General features: G+C 49.7%; 1 protein-coding gene across 1 annotated transcript in view; it reads right to left on the bottom strand.

Moving 5' to 3' along the window:
- The window catches only part of SCFD2 (sec1 family domain containing 2), a 394,904-nt gene that overhangs the window by 8,153 nt on the left and 370,245 nt on the right, over positions 1-16,506 (bottom strand). The window contains exon 8 of the mRNA XM_082390562.1: positions 2,555-2,674. Within this exon, the coding sequence (XP_082246688.1) occupies positions 2,555-2,674 (120 nt within the window). The remainder of the gene's footprint in view (positions 1-2,554; positions 2,675-16,506) is intronic.

Raw genomic sequence — 16,506 nt, 5'->3', positions numbered from 1 at the left:
TCAGCTCCACAGCACGGGCTAGGGTGGGGAGGCTGGAAGAACTGAAGATACTCGGTTTGGAGAAGAGTGGCCCTGGGGGAGGACCTGTGGAGGAGAGAAGAGCCTGATCTGCTCGTAGATTCTGTGTGGCCCAGGAGTTAGAGGCAGCAGTGGTGAGCGAGGACCCAGATGGGGCAGATTTGGATTCGGCAGGAGGAAAGAGTCCTAACAGCCAAGGCCTCCAGGACTCAGGTAGGCCGCAGGGGGAGGGGCAAATCCTCATCCCTGGGGACCTTTAAGTGGAGGCTGGAGTTTAAAGACAGAAGTATCAATACGTACATTATGGCTGATTACATGGAGGGCAAGTCAGAGTCACTCTCCGTTGCCGACGTGTCTTTGGGGGTGTGCTGGTGCGCAGGTTCAGAGGGACCCGCCCCTTCAGTTAGCTCCCAGGGCTACTCCGACAGAAGTCTAAGCAGGCGACAGATCTGGGACGCCTGCCTGTTCATGTACAGCTAGAGCGGCCAGGCCTCATTCCCGCTGCTCCTCTGAAGGTTGTGGAGCTGGCCCTGTCTCAGCTCTGGGCTGACTCAGCTGCCAGTCTGTGGCGGTCTAATAACGGGAGCTCTTCCTCCACAGGTGTCACGCCAGCAAACAGGCAGGCAGTCCACTTCCATTCACAGACTTGGAGAGGAAGGTACTACAGTAAGTACCTCCGCTCTGGAATCTTCCTAGGCCCTGGTAACTCTTCAGGGGCAACTCTGTGCACAAAAGACAGGCAGCAGGCAAGGCCGCTCCTTAAGCCCCAGGTTCTCTGAGCCACTCTCTCTGCAGATGATTGAGCACAAGGTCGGTCAGATTGCAGCCGAGCCGCTGAGCCACTACAGATTTCAGGTCTCTGCTGTCAAACTCAGGTCACACGGCTTTGAAGACATCTGCATTTTAGCCTTTTAGAGTGGGGATTAACACGTCTGTCAGGCTGTTAACAATGCATCGCTGTTCGGAAGAGCTAAGAATTTGGTTCACCATGTTAGGGGGCAGTGAGAAGTGTGCTTTCTGATAACAAAGAATGTCTTGCTCAAAAAGGCAATTGCTCACCAACAGATCCTGAACACTGTGGATCGAGAGGGTGTGAGACGAGGCAGAATTTACCAGTTTATCAGAAATTCCACCAGCTGTGACCATGACAGCTGTGAGTAACGGTAGAAATGGTCACAGCCAATGACTGGTCACTCCCTCGCTCAAGAACATACCATGGCTCCCTAGATACAGGTCACCTTCCTAAGTAGGGTGTCTGGAGACCCTCAGAAACCAGGCCTTCTCTACGTCGTCAGGTGTCCTGGCCACCCTGACAACACCAAGCCAGTTCTCCTGCCTCACATCAAGCCGTCAGGCCACAAGGCTTCCGGAGCTCCTGCCCTGTGCTCAGGCCTGGGAAGGCCCAGCCTTTGTCCTCCAGGAATTCGTGTTTGCTTGAGGAGGCTCGGTCAGCGACGGGAGGCAGTCAGTGCTGCGCTACGGAGTACAGACTACGGATGCCAGCAGAGATGGGGGCTCCTTGGCTGGCTGAGTGCGTATACACAGAGTGGGCGGAGGTGGCAGACAAGGGCACCTGTACACTGCCCCCCACCCAGACCAGCAGCCAGGCGTGGCTGGAATAGCCCCTGGGTTCCGTGCACCTGTGGTGGACAGTTCCCCACGTAAGCCAGGGTCCTACCTGAAGCACTGCGCTGGCATCTCTGTTCTGCTTTCTCTAAACCACAGAAAGCCGCTGGCTGCATGCAGACATGGCAAAGCTGAAGACAGGCCCCAAAAGCAAGTCTCAACTGGGCGGGGTGTGGGGGGCGGCGAGGGTCAATGGGAAGGTGTCCCAGGCTCCCGGTCCCCCAGCAGGACAGTTCTGAGGCTCCTCAGCCCCCAGAGGACAGAGCCCCGGTTGCCCATAGCAGTAAGCAGCCAGGCAAGGCACTCTTTTCCCAACCACCCCGCCCCGTTGCCTAAAGGAGAAAACTGAGGGCTTTTCTCACTCCAATCACCTGGCTAGTAAAAGGCGGACGGAGGATGCAGACTCGGGCCTGGAAAACCTAGAGGGCTGTGTCTTAACCACCGGGCATGTGCGTGGGGAGGGAGACGGGACCTGGCAGGAGGCTACAGAGGAGAAAGATACTACACTTGTCATTGTCACGACAATGGGCCTTCCCAAACTCCTCCAGCCCTGTCCTCTCCCTGCCACAGGGCGGAGATGGTCCCTGGGAGTCACCCTCAATTATCTGGAGCCTGGAAAGCAGCCAAAACTCTTGAGTAACTAAGCACTGATTGGACGCCAGAGAATACAAGCCCTTTAGGAATCGGGAATAGCGCTTCAGCACTTGCCACCCAGAGGTAGGAAAGGTCTCCCCCTTCCCTCCACCCACGCCAGGTCCTGGCTCTGGAACAGGCAGAAGGAGCAGGGGGAAAGAAGGCGGGGGGCTGGAGATAGGGAATGCTGGGGAGCCTAATGCAGGCCCCGGCCCGCCCTCCCCACTCCTGCCTCAGGCCTCCCGTTCAGATCAGATCACTGAGGACTCACTCGTACCTGGGTTCCTGGCTTCAGGGATGGCACAAGGTCTTTGATCATTTTGGCTTCCGAGACTGTGACCCCGCCCACCACGAAGAGGATCAGGAGAGGGTGGTCGCTGGGATGAGGCCGGCTCACCTGCAAAACAAACCACCCCCGGCGTCAGAGGCATCTTCAGGTGAGATGAACAACCCTTAGAGAGGGTATGATCTGTTAGGGGTCAGATGTGTTAGCGGTCTGTGAGCTCACTGACCAGGAACACGCACGGCATGTCACCTTCCTACAGCCCTTTCAATAAATATTTTACTGCAAGCAAAGTTAAAGGAGTGGGCACTATTAAATAAGCAGAGAAGTCTGAGGGCAACTTCCCCTCCTATTCGGTCTGCAGGTCTCAGCATAAACGTGCTCCTGCCTTACAGAGCTCCGTGCATCTCCTTCCAAGCACGTGCCACAGCCTGGGGTCATCGTCTCTCCCCTGACGGCTGTCTCCTCTAATGGAACACAAACTCCACGAGGCGGTGATCTTGTCTGCCTGGCTCACTGCTAAATGCCCAGCGTGCCGAGTGCAGTTTCTGGCTCAGAGCAGGTGCTCAGTAAATGTCTGTGGAACTGACGGATGGTTAGAGCCCAAGGAGGGGGCGGTGGAGGGTGGACAAAGATGCAAGAGCCCTGCACCCGCCCTCGAGTGCACACTTCACGCCCTTACCTTCTGCAAACCAGCCTCAGCTGAGGTTGGCCTCAGCCAGAGCTGAGGACCTGCTCTGCGTGCAACACTGCACTGGAGGTCGTGGAGAATTCCTCCTGGTGCCTCATGATTGCACCAGTGAGGCAAAGTATTATAAAACAGCTAAAATGAGAATGTCTCCCAGTAACCTCTCAGGAAATGTGCAAGGCCAACATGTAGACGTAGTGACTAACTGAAGGGGATGAGAGAGGGCTCCTGAAGACAGTGTGTTTGAGCCCTACCTGGAAGCCCGGGATGGTTCGGTGAGGAGTGGGCAGGAGTGGTGTGAGCCGAGCGCCGCAGGCAAGCGGTCACCAGGTCGGGGGAGCAGGCCAGAGGCCCAGCCGGGACAGCAGCATGGAGTCATTATGGGAAGGATGCTGTCAGCTGCCTGCGTGACCACTGAAGCCAGAGGTGGGAGAGACAGGCTTGACTCCAGCCAGGAGAGGGTAGACAAAGGCGGTAAATGTCGGTACTCATTCACACCCACTAACACACAAGCCATCTTTGGGCCAAGGGACGGTCCCCCGGAGCAGCAGTGGGGGGACATCAGGCCGACAGGAAGAGAGGAAGCCTCTGCTCTTACCCCAGCTCCAACTCCTTTCTCAATTTGGTTCTTTTGACTCCCCTCCCTAAATATACCCACTTTTCAATGTCTTGTTTTAAAAACACTTTAAAAGGTAATACATTAAGTATTTCCAGTTATATAAGTTGCTCCTTGGCTTCTGGAGAGGAAACTCAGAGTGGAGAGGGAGGGAGGGAGGTAGAGAAATAGGGGCATGGAGGGAGAGAAATGAAAGGCAGAAAGAAAGAAAGAAGAAAAAGTAGGTCTAAACTTTTTCAAAATGGGTCCTGGTGAACACTGAAAAAGTTACAAAACTCTTTGATCTTTAGAAAAAAGACTCCTGACTCCTCACCCCACCCCCCAACCTTCTGCGCTGTAGCTCCATCCCCTTGACTGCTGTCTCCCAGTCTGCGTACCACACACCCACGGCCATCCTGCTTTTGTTCCACTGTTCCCCTGGAACCGCTCTCACTGCAGTCACCAACGGCCATCATATGTGGGAGTCGATAGGCAGTTCTTTGTCTTCACTTAACTGGACATTTCTGTGGCATTTGTCACAGTTGATAACACCCTTCTTGGCTTCCACAATAGCACTCTCTCTTGGTTCTTTCTTTCACCTTTCCACTGATTTCTTCTCAACTTTCTTCATAGGTTCCTTTTCTTGGTCTGCCCTTTAAGTGTCGATTCTCCTTAGGGCTCCATCTTTGGCCCCTTGCTCCTCTCACTTGAGGACCTCATCTACTCATATGCCTTCAATCATCTTTTATATGCTTCCCAAATCTATGTCTTTAGCATCACTATTGAGTTCCTGTGGCCATCTCCACCTGGATACCTCCTGGGATCCCTAAACTCAACAGATTTCAAATTTGATGCATGATCTTTCCCCAAGTCTATTCCTTCCGTTGACTTTCTAAGAGCATCACCTCCTTCACAGTCACCTGAGCCAGACCCTTGAGAGTCACCTTGGACTGTGCTGTCTTTTTCATCTCCCAGATCAAGTCCTGTTCATTCTTCCCCCTCCAATTCACTGACCTCTCCTTGATTTCCACTATCCCTGCTCTGGTCGGCTCTCATTCCTTCTTTACTAGATTATTGTTAGAGTCTTCTAATTTGTCTCCCTGTCCCTGGTCTGGCCCCCCACCCCCCCCACCCCAATCCAGTCTCCTCATTCCTGCCTAAGTAAGCTTTCGAAAGTACAAATACTTATTATTGAATTTTTGTGCATTATCTTATCCAATTGTCAAAAATCCTTAGGAGGCAAATACAATCATTGGCGTATTTTACAGATGGAGAGACTGAAGTTTACACGTCGTGACTAAACCTTGGAGCCAGGGGCCAAACTGCAGAGGCCACACTCTTAAACACCCCTCAGCTCCATCACATGTTCACATTCTTTCCGGGGAGTCTCCTAACTCTGATGATAAAGTTCAGACTCCTCAATTCAGTATGTAAGGCTCTTCTCACATGGCTTTGCTGTATGCCTCTATTTTCATCTCCTCCATATACACTATTTGCTGGAGTCACTCACAAGGACTTGAGCCATCCATGAATGCAAGGTCTTTTTAAAAAAACTTTTTGTTAAACATACAACACTTTACTGAACATTTGCACTGAAAAGAGCATTTATCACAAGTGTTCAGTTCAATTTATTTTCACAAACTAAACAAATCTTTGTGACCGGTACCCAGATCAGGAAACAGAAAGCCAGCACTCTGGATCCCCACTCAGGCCCGCTTCGTGTCACTACCTCACCAAGGGGTAACTGCCATCTTGACTTCTAGCCACTCGATATCAGATTTAGTTTTGCTCAATGATATACCCTGGGGATTTGTCCATATTAGTAGGAAAGATCTTCGGCCCACAGACATTGGTTGGGACCACACCAGTGGGTTCTGGCCTGTCTGTGCCCATGACATTCCAGTTATTAAACAGTTAGAGCACCAACTGCACCATCTTGTTTTATGTGGAATGGACAGTTTCCTCTGTGTAAAGTACCCCTGCCTCCCCTTCTTTACCTCCTTCCTTTTTACTCTCTTTAAAAGGCACCCTTGCCTCTAAAAAGTTCTCCCTAACCACCTCTCAACTCCTGCCCCATGACCCGAATCTGACAGATACCTCTGCCTTGGCCTTGTCACACTGGACTGAGACCTTGATAGACCTGCCTATCTCCTCTCCTAGACTGTAAGCTACTGGAGGGTAGGGATTGATCATATTTATCTTGGTATTCTGGGGTCTGAGCATAGAGCTAGCTCATGGTAAAGTTTCAACAAATGTTGTATGAATAAAATGAATGAATGAATGAATGAATGAATGAGGTCCACAGGTTAACTGGAGATATTCTTCTTTTCTTTGAGATCTTTTAGACATTCTCTCTTTGCTTTATGTGTGGTTCTTCCTGGCTGAGTAACTAACCGAGGTTCCTTCCAACCCTACAAACAATTGTTTCTCACTTAATGCTGGGACAGAAATACAACTGGCTCCAGAACTTCAAGTGGTACAGTATGTTCCCAAAGACATATGCTTTCCATAAGAGAGTCTGGACTCTGAAGTACACTGTGAGAATCTTAGAAGGATGTATTGAAAGATGAAAAGGAAAAAAGAAATGAACAGCAACAACAAAGAACAATACCCTTTGGCCAACGAATTGAGGGAATGTTGATTGTGGTACAAATTAATGGGCCCCATTAATGCATGTTGCTGTTTGCTATTTTGGTTTCTGTTTAGATTTATGTTTTGATACCAGATTTCCTTTTAGAACATGTCAAATCGGCAGGCTATTGGGAAGTGGAGTCTTTCCAGTCTTTTCCATCAGAATAACACATTCCTTATAATCAGCCACATTCGGCTGAGTCCCATTTGTATGTGGGTTCACGGTGTAAGGCACTTTGATGATGAAAGATTTAAGCATCATTACTGCCGTCACAAACACACAGATTAATAAAGCAAGTCAGACTCACTGCTCTTTCTTTGATTTTCTAAACCTTCGCCGGCTGGGATTTTAAGACATCGGGTTCTGGTCAGAGAAGATAGTTTCTCCCCACCATCCATCCAGCCTTTGAAGCAGGGGCTGCCGACACCTTCTCTGCAGCTGTGGCCCCGAGAGCGCTCTTTGATGTCCTGATTGGTTTCTATGAGAAGGGTTTCCTCTGCTCCCCGTTTCTCTGGAGTTCTCCAGGCGTTCCAGGAACCCGGCTGCTGATTGTCCTCCAATCTGTTTCTCTACATGTGTGACTTACTTGTCCCCAGCACAGGCAAGGGTCAGGTCTCCCACCCTCTAATGATGGGCCGGGCCCCGTAGGAGGGAGACAGCGTAATGGGAGCGTTGGCCCAAAGGGCACTGGGCCCTGAGAGCCGCCGTGCTGACTTTGAAGGTGGCTTGGTAATGGCTTTTCTCCCAACAGGAGGTAGTAACAGCACTGCCGCACTGCCACAGCCACCGAACACTTCACGTCTAGCACAACTTTTTACTCATTTATTCATCCAGTCCACAAATATTTATTGAGCAACTACTATGGGCCAGACACTGCTCTAGGCACTGGGAACTCCGCAGAGAACGAACCCGAGAAGACTCCCTGCTGCGCAGAGTTTATATTTTCGTTGGGGAGAGTGACAAAATACAAAAGTAAATTGGTAAGTGAAGAAGGTGATAAGTGTTGTGGAGGAAAATAAAGCAGGAGGTGGGGCAAGCATTACTCTGCACAGTCTTAGACTCTATGAAGTAGGTAGAAGCTCCATTTTACAGATAGAGACAGTGAGGCTTACAGAGGTGAAGTGACTTGTCCCAAGTTTTCCAATTCATAAGCTGTAGGGTTGAGACAGAAATCCAGGTCTGTCTCATACCAGAGTGGGATACATTCCACATGCTCTCATTTATAAACAGATTCTTCAAACTGAAAGCATTTTTACTAACTTTCATCTCTTAAAACTCTGTACTTTTAGTTCTTCAGCAACATCAGCCAATTACCAGTTTCCTTGTGGGTCTTTATTTAATCTCATCGCAAAGGCTGCCATCTGCCAGAGTCACTCTGCCATTAGCTCAGCCTTCCTGTTGCATTTGCTGCAGTGGATGGCTTCCCCTTTCCAGAAACTTCCTCCCCAACCCTCTCTGCTTTCTAAGCCCTCTCAGTTTCTCTCCTTCCTCATGGATTCACCTCTTGCTTGACCTGCCCCATCATGTACTGTGTTCCCGACTGCTTGGGCCTCTTCTCCCAAACACCGTCCCTGGGTGGCCCTATCCTGTCCATGGTCTGGGCCTCACATGGGCCAGTGGCCCCAGGCTCTGCTGAGCTGCAAAGCTGTCTCACAGGCACCTAAACTCTAAAATGCAAGTTATTTTCTTCTCCATTCCTGCTTCCAAGTCAGAGAGAACGTTAACACCTGCCATCCAGCCATCCCTGACTGGGTGACTGACCCTGGACAATGTTCTCTCATTTACTTCCACATCCCATCAATGCCCGGTCCTGTGGGACCCACCGGCGCTGCATCACTGCCCTCCTTCCCTCGGCCCCTACCTCACGCCAACTCTCATCTTCTCACCTTCTCTCCCCAACGTGATGCTAGTCTGGCCATGTTCCCCGCCCACCCCCCCTCAGTGCTTCCAGGTGATCTTTATAACATATACACTGGTTATATATTCCTAAAAAACATTCCATGGAACCTCATTGTTTTTGGTCAAATGTCAAGCCTCCAGCCCTTCGTGATCTGCCTTCTGCTTATTTCTCTAGCTTACCTTCTTCCACTCTTTACAGGCTGCTCTTAGACCCAGCCATTTGGAGCTACCTGGAATTCCTTTCACGTAGCCCGGCATTTCATCACTTTGTTCCTCACCTACTGGCTGGACACATTGAGCTCCTCTGACTCCCACTGAGCTCCCCCTTCTCTGTGTCCTCACACCCCACCCAGATGCCACTTATCTCTCGTCCCCTCAACCCTCAACGTTCTGGTCCATCTCCCTAACAAACTGTAAGGTCTCCAATGTAAGCTATGTCATGGAAGGTAGGATGGCTAGTTTGTCTCTGTATCTTCCTTACCCACAACAGTGACTAGCACACAAGAGGCTCTTGATAATTGCTCACAGGCAAACAAAGTTCGTAGCCTGCCAAAACCAAGTTTTTGTTTAATGATTCCTACCAAAATCCATCTCACTAGAACTTATGGATCATATTTAGCGAATGTTAGACAAAAATCAAACCACAGTATGTAGCATAATTAAGAAGAAGAAAATATAAACAATGGTTATAAATAGTATTGCAAACAGATTCCAAGACTTGTGCTGATTTAATCAACAAACACGAAATGCTGAGATGATGTTTTCCTCTTGTCAGAAATGCCATAAAGTATAATGGACCTAAGCCAACAGTTCATCTCTGAGTCTCATTTTTCTCGTGCAAACAATGAGGAGCTGGACTAGATGACCTCCAGGCACGTCCAGCTTTCACAGTCCAAGGATCTGACATCAAATTGCACCTGAGGCTCATCGTTTTTGCCCCTTATCCTTACAGCATCCTTCACCCCTGCTGTAGATGCATCTGTAGGTATCTGTCCCGCCCACACATGAATAGTCTCCTCCATCCCCATGGCCACGGGGTGGGCTCCTGGCAGCCATGTAATTACGGTGTGATCGTGCCCCCCAACTTCAACTGAACGGTTCAGGAATGGGCCCCGACCCAGGCTGGGCCAACTCGAGACCCTTCCCTGGGAATCAAGACTTGACCTAAGACAGACGAGGCCCAGTCAAAGCTGAGCTCTTAAGAAGCACCAAAAGCTGTGGCACAGCTCTCCAGCCATTCACTCAACTCGTATTTATTGAGTATGTACACAATCCTAGGGCTGTTCTCGGCATCTTCTGCAGGCCACGGCAAGCCTTCAAGAACTGTCTGGTTTCCTGATGGCTTTCTAGCTCTCGGGCCCAATCCTTCCTGAGACTCACCGCATTGCCGCCCTTAGGTTCCTGGAGAGGCTGCCTCGGTCCTCATAATGAGGACTTTCTTTGATGAAGTTCACGCAACCTGGTGGTAGCTTAATTGCCCCTGAAGTGTTTCAACTCTTACCCCCTCACCACCTCCAGCTTTTTAGGGCTACCCTGAGCAGTTGTTCCCTCTCTCCTTGTGGGCCTTTTTCTATCGCTGCCTAAGGCCATGGAGCTCTCACAGGAACTCATACTAAGGGCCCAGAGGCAAGCACTGGGTCTTCTTTGAGTGTTTTTCATAAATCTTTTCTTTTTTCCTATTAAGCACGGCCATATAAGAAATGGAACAACAACAACACAAAGTTTAACAATGCTCTTAAAAGGAGGTAAAAGGGCCTCGCGTAAGTTCATTAGATACAACCCACCCCCCTCACAGCAGTTCCAGCAGAGAAAACATCTTGACAAATCAAGTCCCTTAGTCAAAACAAGTTGGAGTCCAAACACATGGAGTAGATATAAAATATATTATTTTCAGGAGACTGAAATCCAAACCACAAATTCCAGAAACGCATTTTCAAAGGGCTGCCTATTAGACATGCTCGTTTTAAATTAAATTGTGAGAGTGGTAAGGTATGGTTCGATTTATTTATTAGATCGCTATCAAGCTTTTCTCTACAGGGATCAAGGTGCTCCATGCACAGGCATTTGGAGAGAAGACTTGACTGTTTAGAAAATGTGAGGTTCTGTCAAAGCTGTTTCTCTCGAGTTTGAGAGTCCCCCTCCCCCCAGGGCACCGCCCTTTGAAGCCGACAGCTCCATGTGGCCGACCACAAGTCTAGCCTCTGGTGGAGGCGTGCGCTGAGCCGACTCCAAACACTTGCTCAGGACTGCAGGAAGAATGATCTCGTGGGCACCCAGCTCTGCTCCCCAGCCTGCCTGCTTCCCTTGACAGGGCCTGACGGGGCGAACTTGGGAGAGCAAAGTCCTACAGCTCGTCACTCAGAAAGGTTTTTTTTTTTTTTCCTTAGATTATATTCTTTAAAATGATTGTGGGCAAACAGCAGGCATGCCTTTCATTAACAAAGCCTTTCTGGGCTCACTTATTTTAAAACCAGATCAGAAGCACGAGTACATTTTCTGTCCTCTAGATTGAAGGGAAAACTCCTAGAATCAGCCAAACACTGCGCTTGATAGGCCGGACAGCCAATCCTACATTTAGGTCAGGTGCGGACTGCGTTTTCCTAAAGTGGCCTCGGCGATATTTTCTGCCCCTCATGCCCTGGTCCCCTTTTTAATAGGAAGACTGTATATCCCTCCCCTTGAATCCAAGTGGGCATTTGTGACTGCCTCAACCAGCAGGTCACTGAGGAGTGATCCCCTGTGGCTTCTGAGGTCTCCCACCTGGCAATCTCTCTTAGGACGCTTGTCCTCGGGATGCCATGAGGAAGCTCAGGCCACGTGGAGAGGCCTGTGTGGAGAGGAACTGGGTCCTGTGGCTCACAGGCCGGGTTGAGCTACCAGCTGACGATCAGCATCAACCTGCTGACCACGGGAGTGGACCATCTTGGAGGCGAATTCTTCTCTGCTGAGCTCTGCCCAGAGAGCAGATACACGAACCAAATAAATGACTGATAATATTTTACGCCAGTGTTTTGACATGGCTTCTTACGTACCGATTGATAACCAGAACGGGTTGGGCGGGGGATGAGAGACTTCTGTGGAGAGTCTGATTTATACAGGAAAGTAAGCTAAAGCAATGAAAAGAAAGTGACTTTAACAAGTTGCAGCCTGACGCAAATGAGGTTCCGACTTTAGTAAGGGCAAAATACAGCTGCCTTGACTTCCCTCTCACAGAGGGTTTATTTGAGGCAGAGAATCTTGGACACACAGGCATTCTTCCTAACTTTCACTGTCTGCGGACATTTACATCAATAAGATTGATTTCTGTGAGCCACTTCCGAGGCCTCCCTACAGCACTGGGGCTGACTGAGGAGTGCTTGCGGGGCAGAGGCGGAGCTTCTGAAGTGCTCCTGGTGGAGTCTGGGGTCCGAGTTGTTTTGGGCTTCTGCCTCCATGCCAGGTGGCCAGGGTCTAGCCCAGCTGGCCTCTCTTCCCTTGAGCCATTTTGTCACGGCACGGGCACAGAATTTCACCGGCTCCCACACCTTGCTCCAGGAGGGAGGGTCTGTGTCCCCTGAGACCGAGGACATCAAGGCTGGACTCACAGGATAGAAGAGAAAGGGGGTCTGGAAAGACACCACACAGCCATATAAACATGGCTGCCCACAGGCAGAGAAAGTCCATGTCTCTTAGCAAGAGCAAGTCGGCAGTGATAGAGGAGATGCTTGTGACTTTGGGGGAAGGTGTCAGTTCTCTTCTGTGTGATTCATTTGTTCACTCAGCAGTTAATCTGTATGCACCAAATGCCCATGCATGGGCTTTGTACAGCAATACAAAGACACTCAAGGTGGCTCTTTTCTCAAGAGCCACAGTCTGGCCAGGATCACGAACTTGTGAAAATAAAAATAGCAAGTACATACTTAGCACTGCCTATAGGCCAGCTACTGTTGTGAATCCTCTGTATGTGTGAACTCACTTAATCCTCACCACAGTCCTGTAAAGTAGGTACTATTATCACCTGCATTTTACCGATGAGGCAGCTTAGGCACAGAGGGCTTAAGCGACATACCCATGGTCACACAGCTGGTAAGTGCGGGAGCTCGATCGAGTTCTAACCCAGACCATCTGACTCCGGATGTTACCACCACTCCCTATTGCCTCTTGTAAACAAACATGGGCAGTAGAAGGAGGTGAGTGGTGTTAATAGAGCATATACTAGATGGCCTCCTATTATTTACAAAAGCAAACAGAAAAGTGAGAGATGTGAAATAGAAAAGCGATCCCCAAAACCTCCCCTGACAACACTCACCCTCCTACCTGACACTGCTAGGACATTTCTCCTGCTGGCTCCTTTGAGTCCTCACACTACAAAACCAGCCTCTTTGCTTCTGTTCTGTTCTCCAGAGAGACAAAGAAGGTGGAAGAAACAGATTTCCATGCTGTCTGTGGACAGAAGACGAGCCCACCAGGTTTCTTTGACAGAGGCGAGGCAGGCTTCCGTCTCCCCGGGCAGGGCAGTGCTGGGCGGTGAGTGGGAGCCCGTGGGTCGCTGCTTCTCTGGGGTGACATAATGACAGAACAGTGACTGGCTTCGCCTTGCTTAGTAGCTGCTGCAAAGGAGGGTCAGGGAATACTCTGAGGGTCACTGGAGTTGACTGGTCCGGCTGCTGCCTTCTCTCCCTCGTGAAGTTGTTGAAACGTAGCCTCGGCTTACGGGCAGTAAGCTGGAAAGAGGAACCACTGACTGAAGGCTGCTGCTCTCTGAATGGGCGCCCGCACAGGGCCACTCCCAACCTTCAGCGGGCGCCTGCTGTGCGTAAGGCCCATGCAGGTGCCCCGTGCTGAGGATGCAAGAAAGAATGAGACCCAGATCAGCCCACCTTTCTCACAGCCATAGCTTTCACCTCCTTCTGATTGTGGCCGACAACGAGAAATTCATTTACATCACAAGTGCGTATGTATGTGTGACTCGGTTATTTGGTTTCACGTTGCTAGCCTGTTCTATTTTTCTCCGTTAAGAAGTGCTGATTACAACCCATTGAACTGAGATCTTGATCCACTGATGTGCAGTGGATCAAGCCGTTCAGTTAGAACACGCTAGTCCTGAGAAAGATACCTAACATGTATAATGATAAAGCAAGGAATAAGTGCAGTCACAGAAGTGCGCACAAAAGGTACAGAGCCCTGACGAGACACTGGGGACTGGAATACCCTCTCCTATGTTTTTCCTATCACCGTCATGGGGACCCGCAGTATACTGTGCGGGAATGTCTGCTGGTCTCTTTCCCAGAACATTTCCTGCTGGCTTCTCACCCCCCGCGCAGGCTACAGATACTGCCTCTGGTGACTCTGAGCCAAAGTCATCTGTGAAACCGTCTGTGAGTCCACAGACAGGACGGGGACAGACGAGCAGCTCAGCTCCCTTTCCAGCCCTACAGCTCTCCCATTTGGACGACAGTACCCCAAGCACAGAAGGAGCCCACGTGGACACCTTTATTTCATCAGGCTCTGTCTGTTCCTTTCACGCACAGTATCAGTGGGTCTTGAGTGAGAAGAGGGGGAAGCAGGTCCCAGAGGCAAAGAGCAGGGCAGCAAGCGGCAGGAAAGCGATGGCTGTTGGCTGCTGATACAGAATGAAGATGCAGTGTGTGGAAGCAGCTCCCACCACTGCGTAAGTTTCTTCTCCTGAGGCTGTGCTGCCAGAGAGTCCCGGGACCAAGTCCCAGAGAAGCAGACAGGGTAACAGCAGATGACCCCGGGAGAGCTCCCTCACATGGGCTGGGTCTTGATGACCAGTCCGGGCGTGGAGTTGACTGAGGAGCTGCATAGATACTGGAGAGGGAAAGCATCTGTGCTAATGAGTCATCAGGAAGAAAAGAATTAATGACACATGAATATTTAACTTCCAAGAAAATACCTGGCAGCATCCTGGTGCCAAGAAATGTTGTGGTTAAGAGCACGGGCTTTGGAATAAGACTGACCTGCGAACAAATCCTGTTGTCCCATTTCCTGTGTGCTGTTTGGAAAACACCCGAGAACGGAGGGGAGCATGACCCAATTTTGGCCTTCTGGAAGTTCACATCTACTGCTTAAGCTTTCTGAGCCTCAGTTTCCCCACGGGTAAAGCAGGGATAATGAAAGGGTTGTTGTGAGGTTTGAATATGAGAATGGCTGATTCCCTGGTACAGCTGACCACAGGTTAGCTGTTTGACTTTGGTAGTGAAAAGCATCAGAGAACAGGACCAGGGAGACTGGTGAATGGCCGTGGCCATGAGAGGCTCCATCTCTTCGATCCACATCCTCTTCTTTCCACTGGCCTTAAACCAACGTAGAAGACACCCTCTCCTGACGGCGTCGCCCCCACCTCAAAGACGGAGCTCTTTGAGAAGTCACTGTTAGGTCCTCAAAGCCCTACCGTTCCTTTTCACATTTATCCCAATTTTGTTTAAACTTTGAACACATGGGCCAGAGGTAATTTTCCTTCCCAAGTTCTGTGGAATGATGGGAAGAGCCGGCCACGGAGGCCCATGTAGAAATGGAACAAAATGATTCTCCCTTGGGCTGCTGGGGTGAGGAGGGCTACTGGGCCAGCCCACCAAGACTCTCCCACCCCCTTCAGACAGACGAGAGCCCCTGGCTACCAAGAGCAGAGGCCCGGCAGCTGCGGGCCGAGGAGTGGATCCTGACAGCTGCTGGAAGAACACACATTCCTTTTTCTTAAATCCATTACATGGAAACCTCTCTTTGAGATCAGTCTCCAGGGGCGGAGGCATCTCTTCATGAGCTCTAACTCCAGGGATTTGAATGGAGAGAAACACAGCAGGCCAGTGCTGGCCCAGGACGCTTCTAAACATCCTCTCAGGCAAAGCTCCCCTTAGGACAGCGAAGCTTCCGACCGCAAGAAGAGCTGCAGAAAACACTCCGTATAGTTTAAAAGGGTAATTTAAAAATGTGATGTCTCACGGTTCATGAAACAGTGATGGAAAATGCAAGTGGACAGTCCTCCTACAACAGACGGTCTATATTGGCCTCCAGAGAGTTGCAAAGTCCGTTAGCACATTAAAGGTACTGTGAAATCTGACAGCAAAGAATTTCAGGTTAATTTTCTGTTTATCCCAGGGGTTCCCAAACATATTTGGTCACAGAACCCTTTTGCCAGGACACAGTTCTTTCCGCAGAACATCACTGGCCTAAGAGGGAGTTAAGGCCTCCTCTCACTGACACTGTGCCTCCTTGCAAATTAGAAACTCCTGCAGTAAGCAGAGTGCAGACAGGTTCGGGCCTCCATGTGTGCCCTTGGCCTGACCATGGACGCAGCAGCCTGACTGGGAAAGGACAAAATGGGCCATCCTCAGACTTGACGGATCAGGGCAGGAAAGTCCACTCCTGTTAACTTTAGTCTCTCTCCAAGGTTAAGTCCAAGCTTATGAATGAAGGAATAGGGTGCTAGGGTGGAGAAGGTCAGAGACCACCTCTAGCCTGGAAGCTTCTGTACAAACTAGCCACCATGAAGGGCTGCTGGACAACCCTGGGCTTACATTTAACATGGGAGTCCACGAACACTTTTGAGAAGCTGAACTGTGCTGCATTATTTAAAAAAAAAAAAAAAAAACAGAGGGAAAATGCACCAGCCGCGCATTGCATCAGAAGCTGATGATAATTGGGAGCATTGGGAAGGAGACTGGGTGTCCATTTCAGACATTTACTGCTTGGTTTAGAGGCTGATTGGCTTCCGTCCTCTGGCTTTTGGAGTGGACCAGTTTTCCTGGCATATGCATTTATTGAACTCTGAAAGGCCAGATCTTCTATGCAGATTAATTCATGATTTCAAAGATGCTTTGAAGCTGGCAAAACATTCTGTTATTTCCAAGAGTTATTACAACTGAAATCCTGGCATAGACGAGGAGGTCAGCCTGTAATCTTATTTAGATCTTTTTAAATTTAGAAACTTTATAGTGGGTTAAAAATAGATCACATTTGTGTACTTTTCCTCCTTTCATCTCCACTGCAAAGGCTGTTCAGTAATTTTGACCTACCCTCAATACTAGCCAGGGAAATTCTCATGCTTGTCACCCAGGAGTGCTAAGCCAAAATAAAAGTCATTTTCAAGTGGATTTTGGGGTGATCCTAGTTATACAACTGAGCAGAGTTAC

Source organism: Balaenoptera borealis (genome assembly GCF_965194805.1).
Source record: "Balaenoptera borealis genome assembly, chromosome: 4".
Lineage (NCBI taxonomy): Eukaryota > Metazoa > Chordata > Mammalia > Artiodactyla > Balaenopteridae > Balaenoptera > Balaenoptera borealis.
Note: the sequence above shows the minus strand (reverse complement) of the source record. Positions and strands in the feature narration are given on the sequence as shown.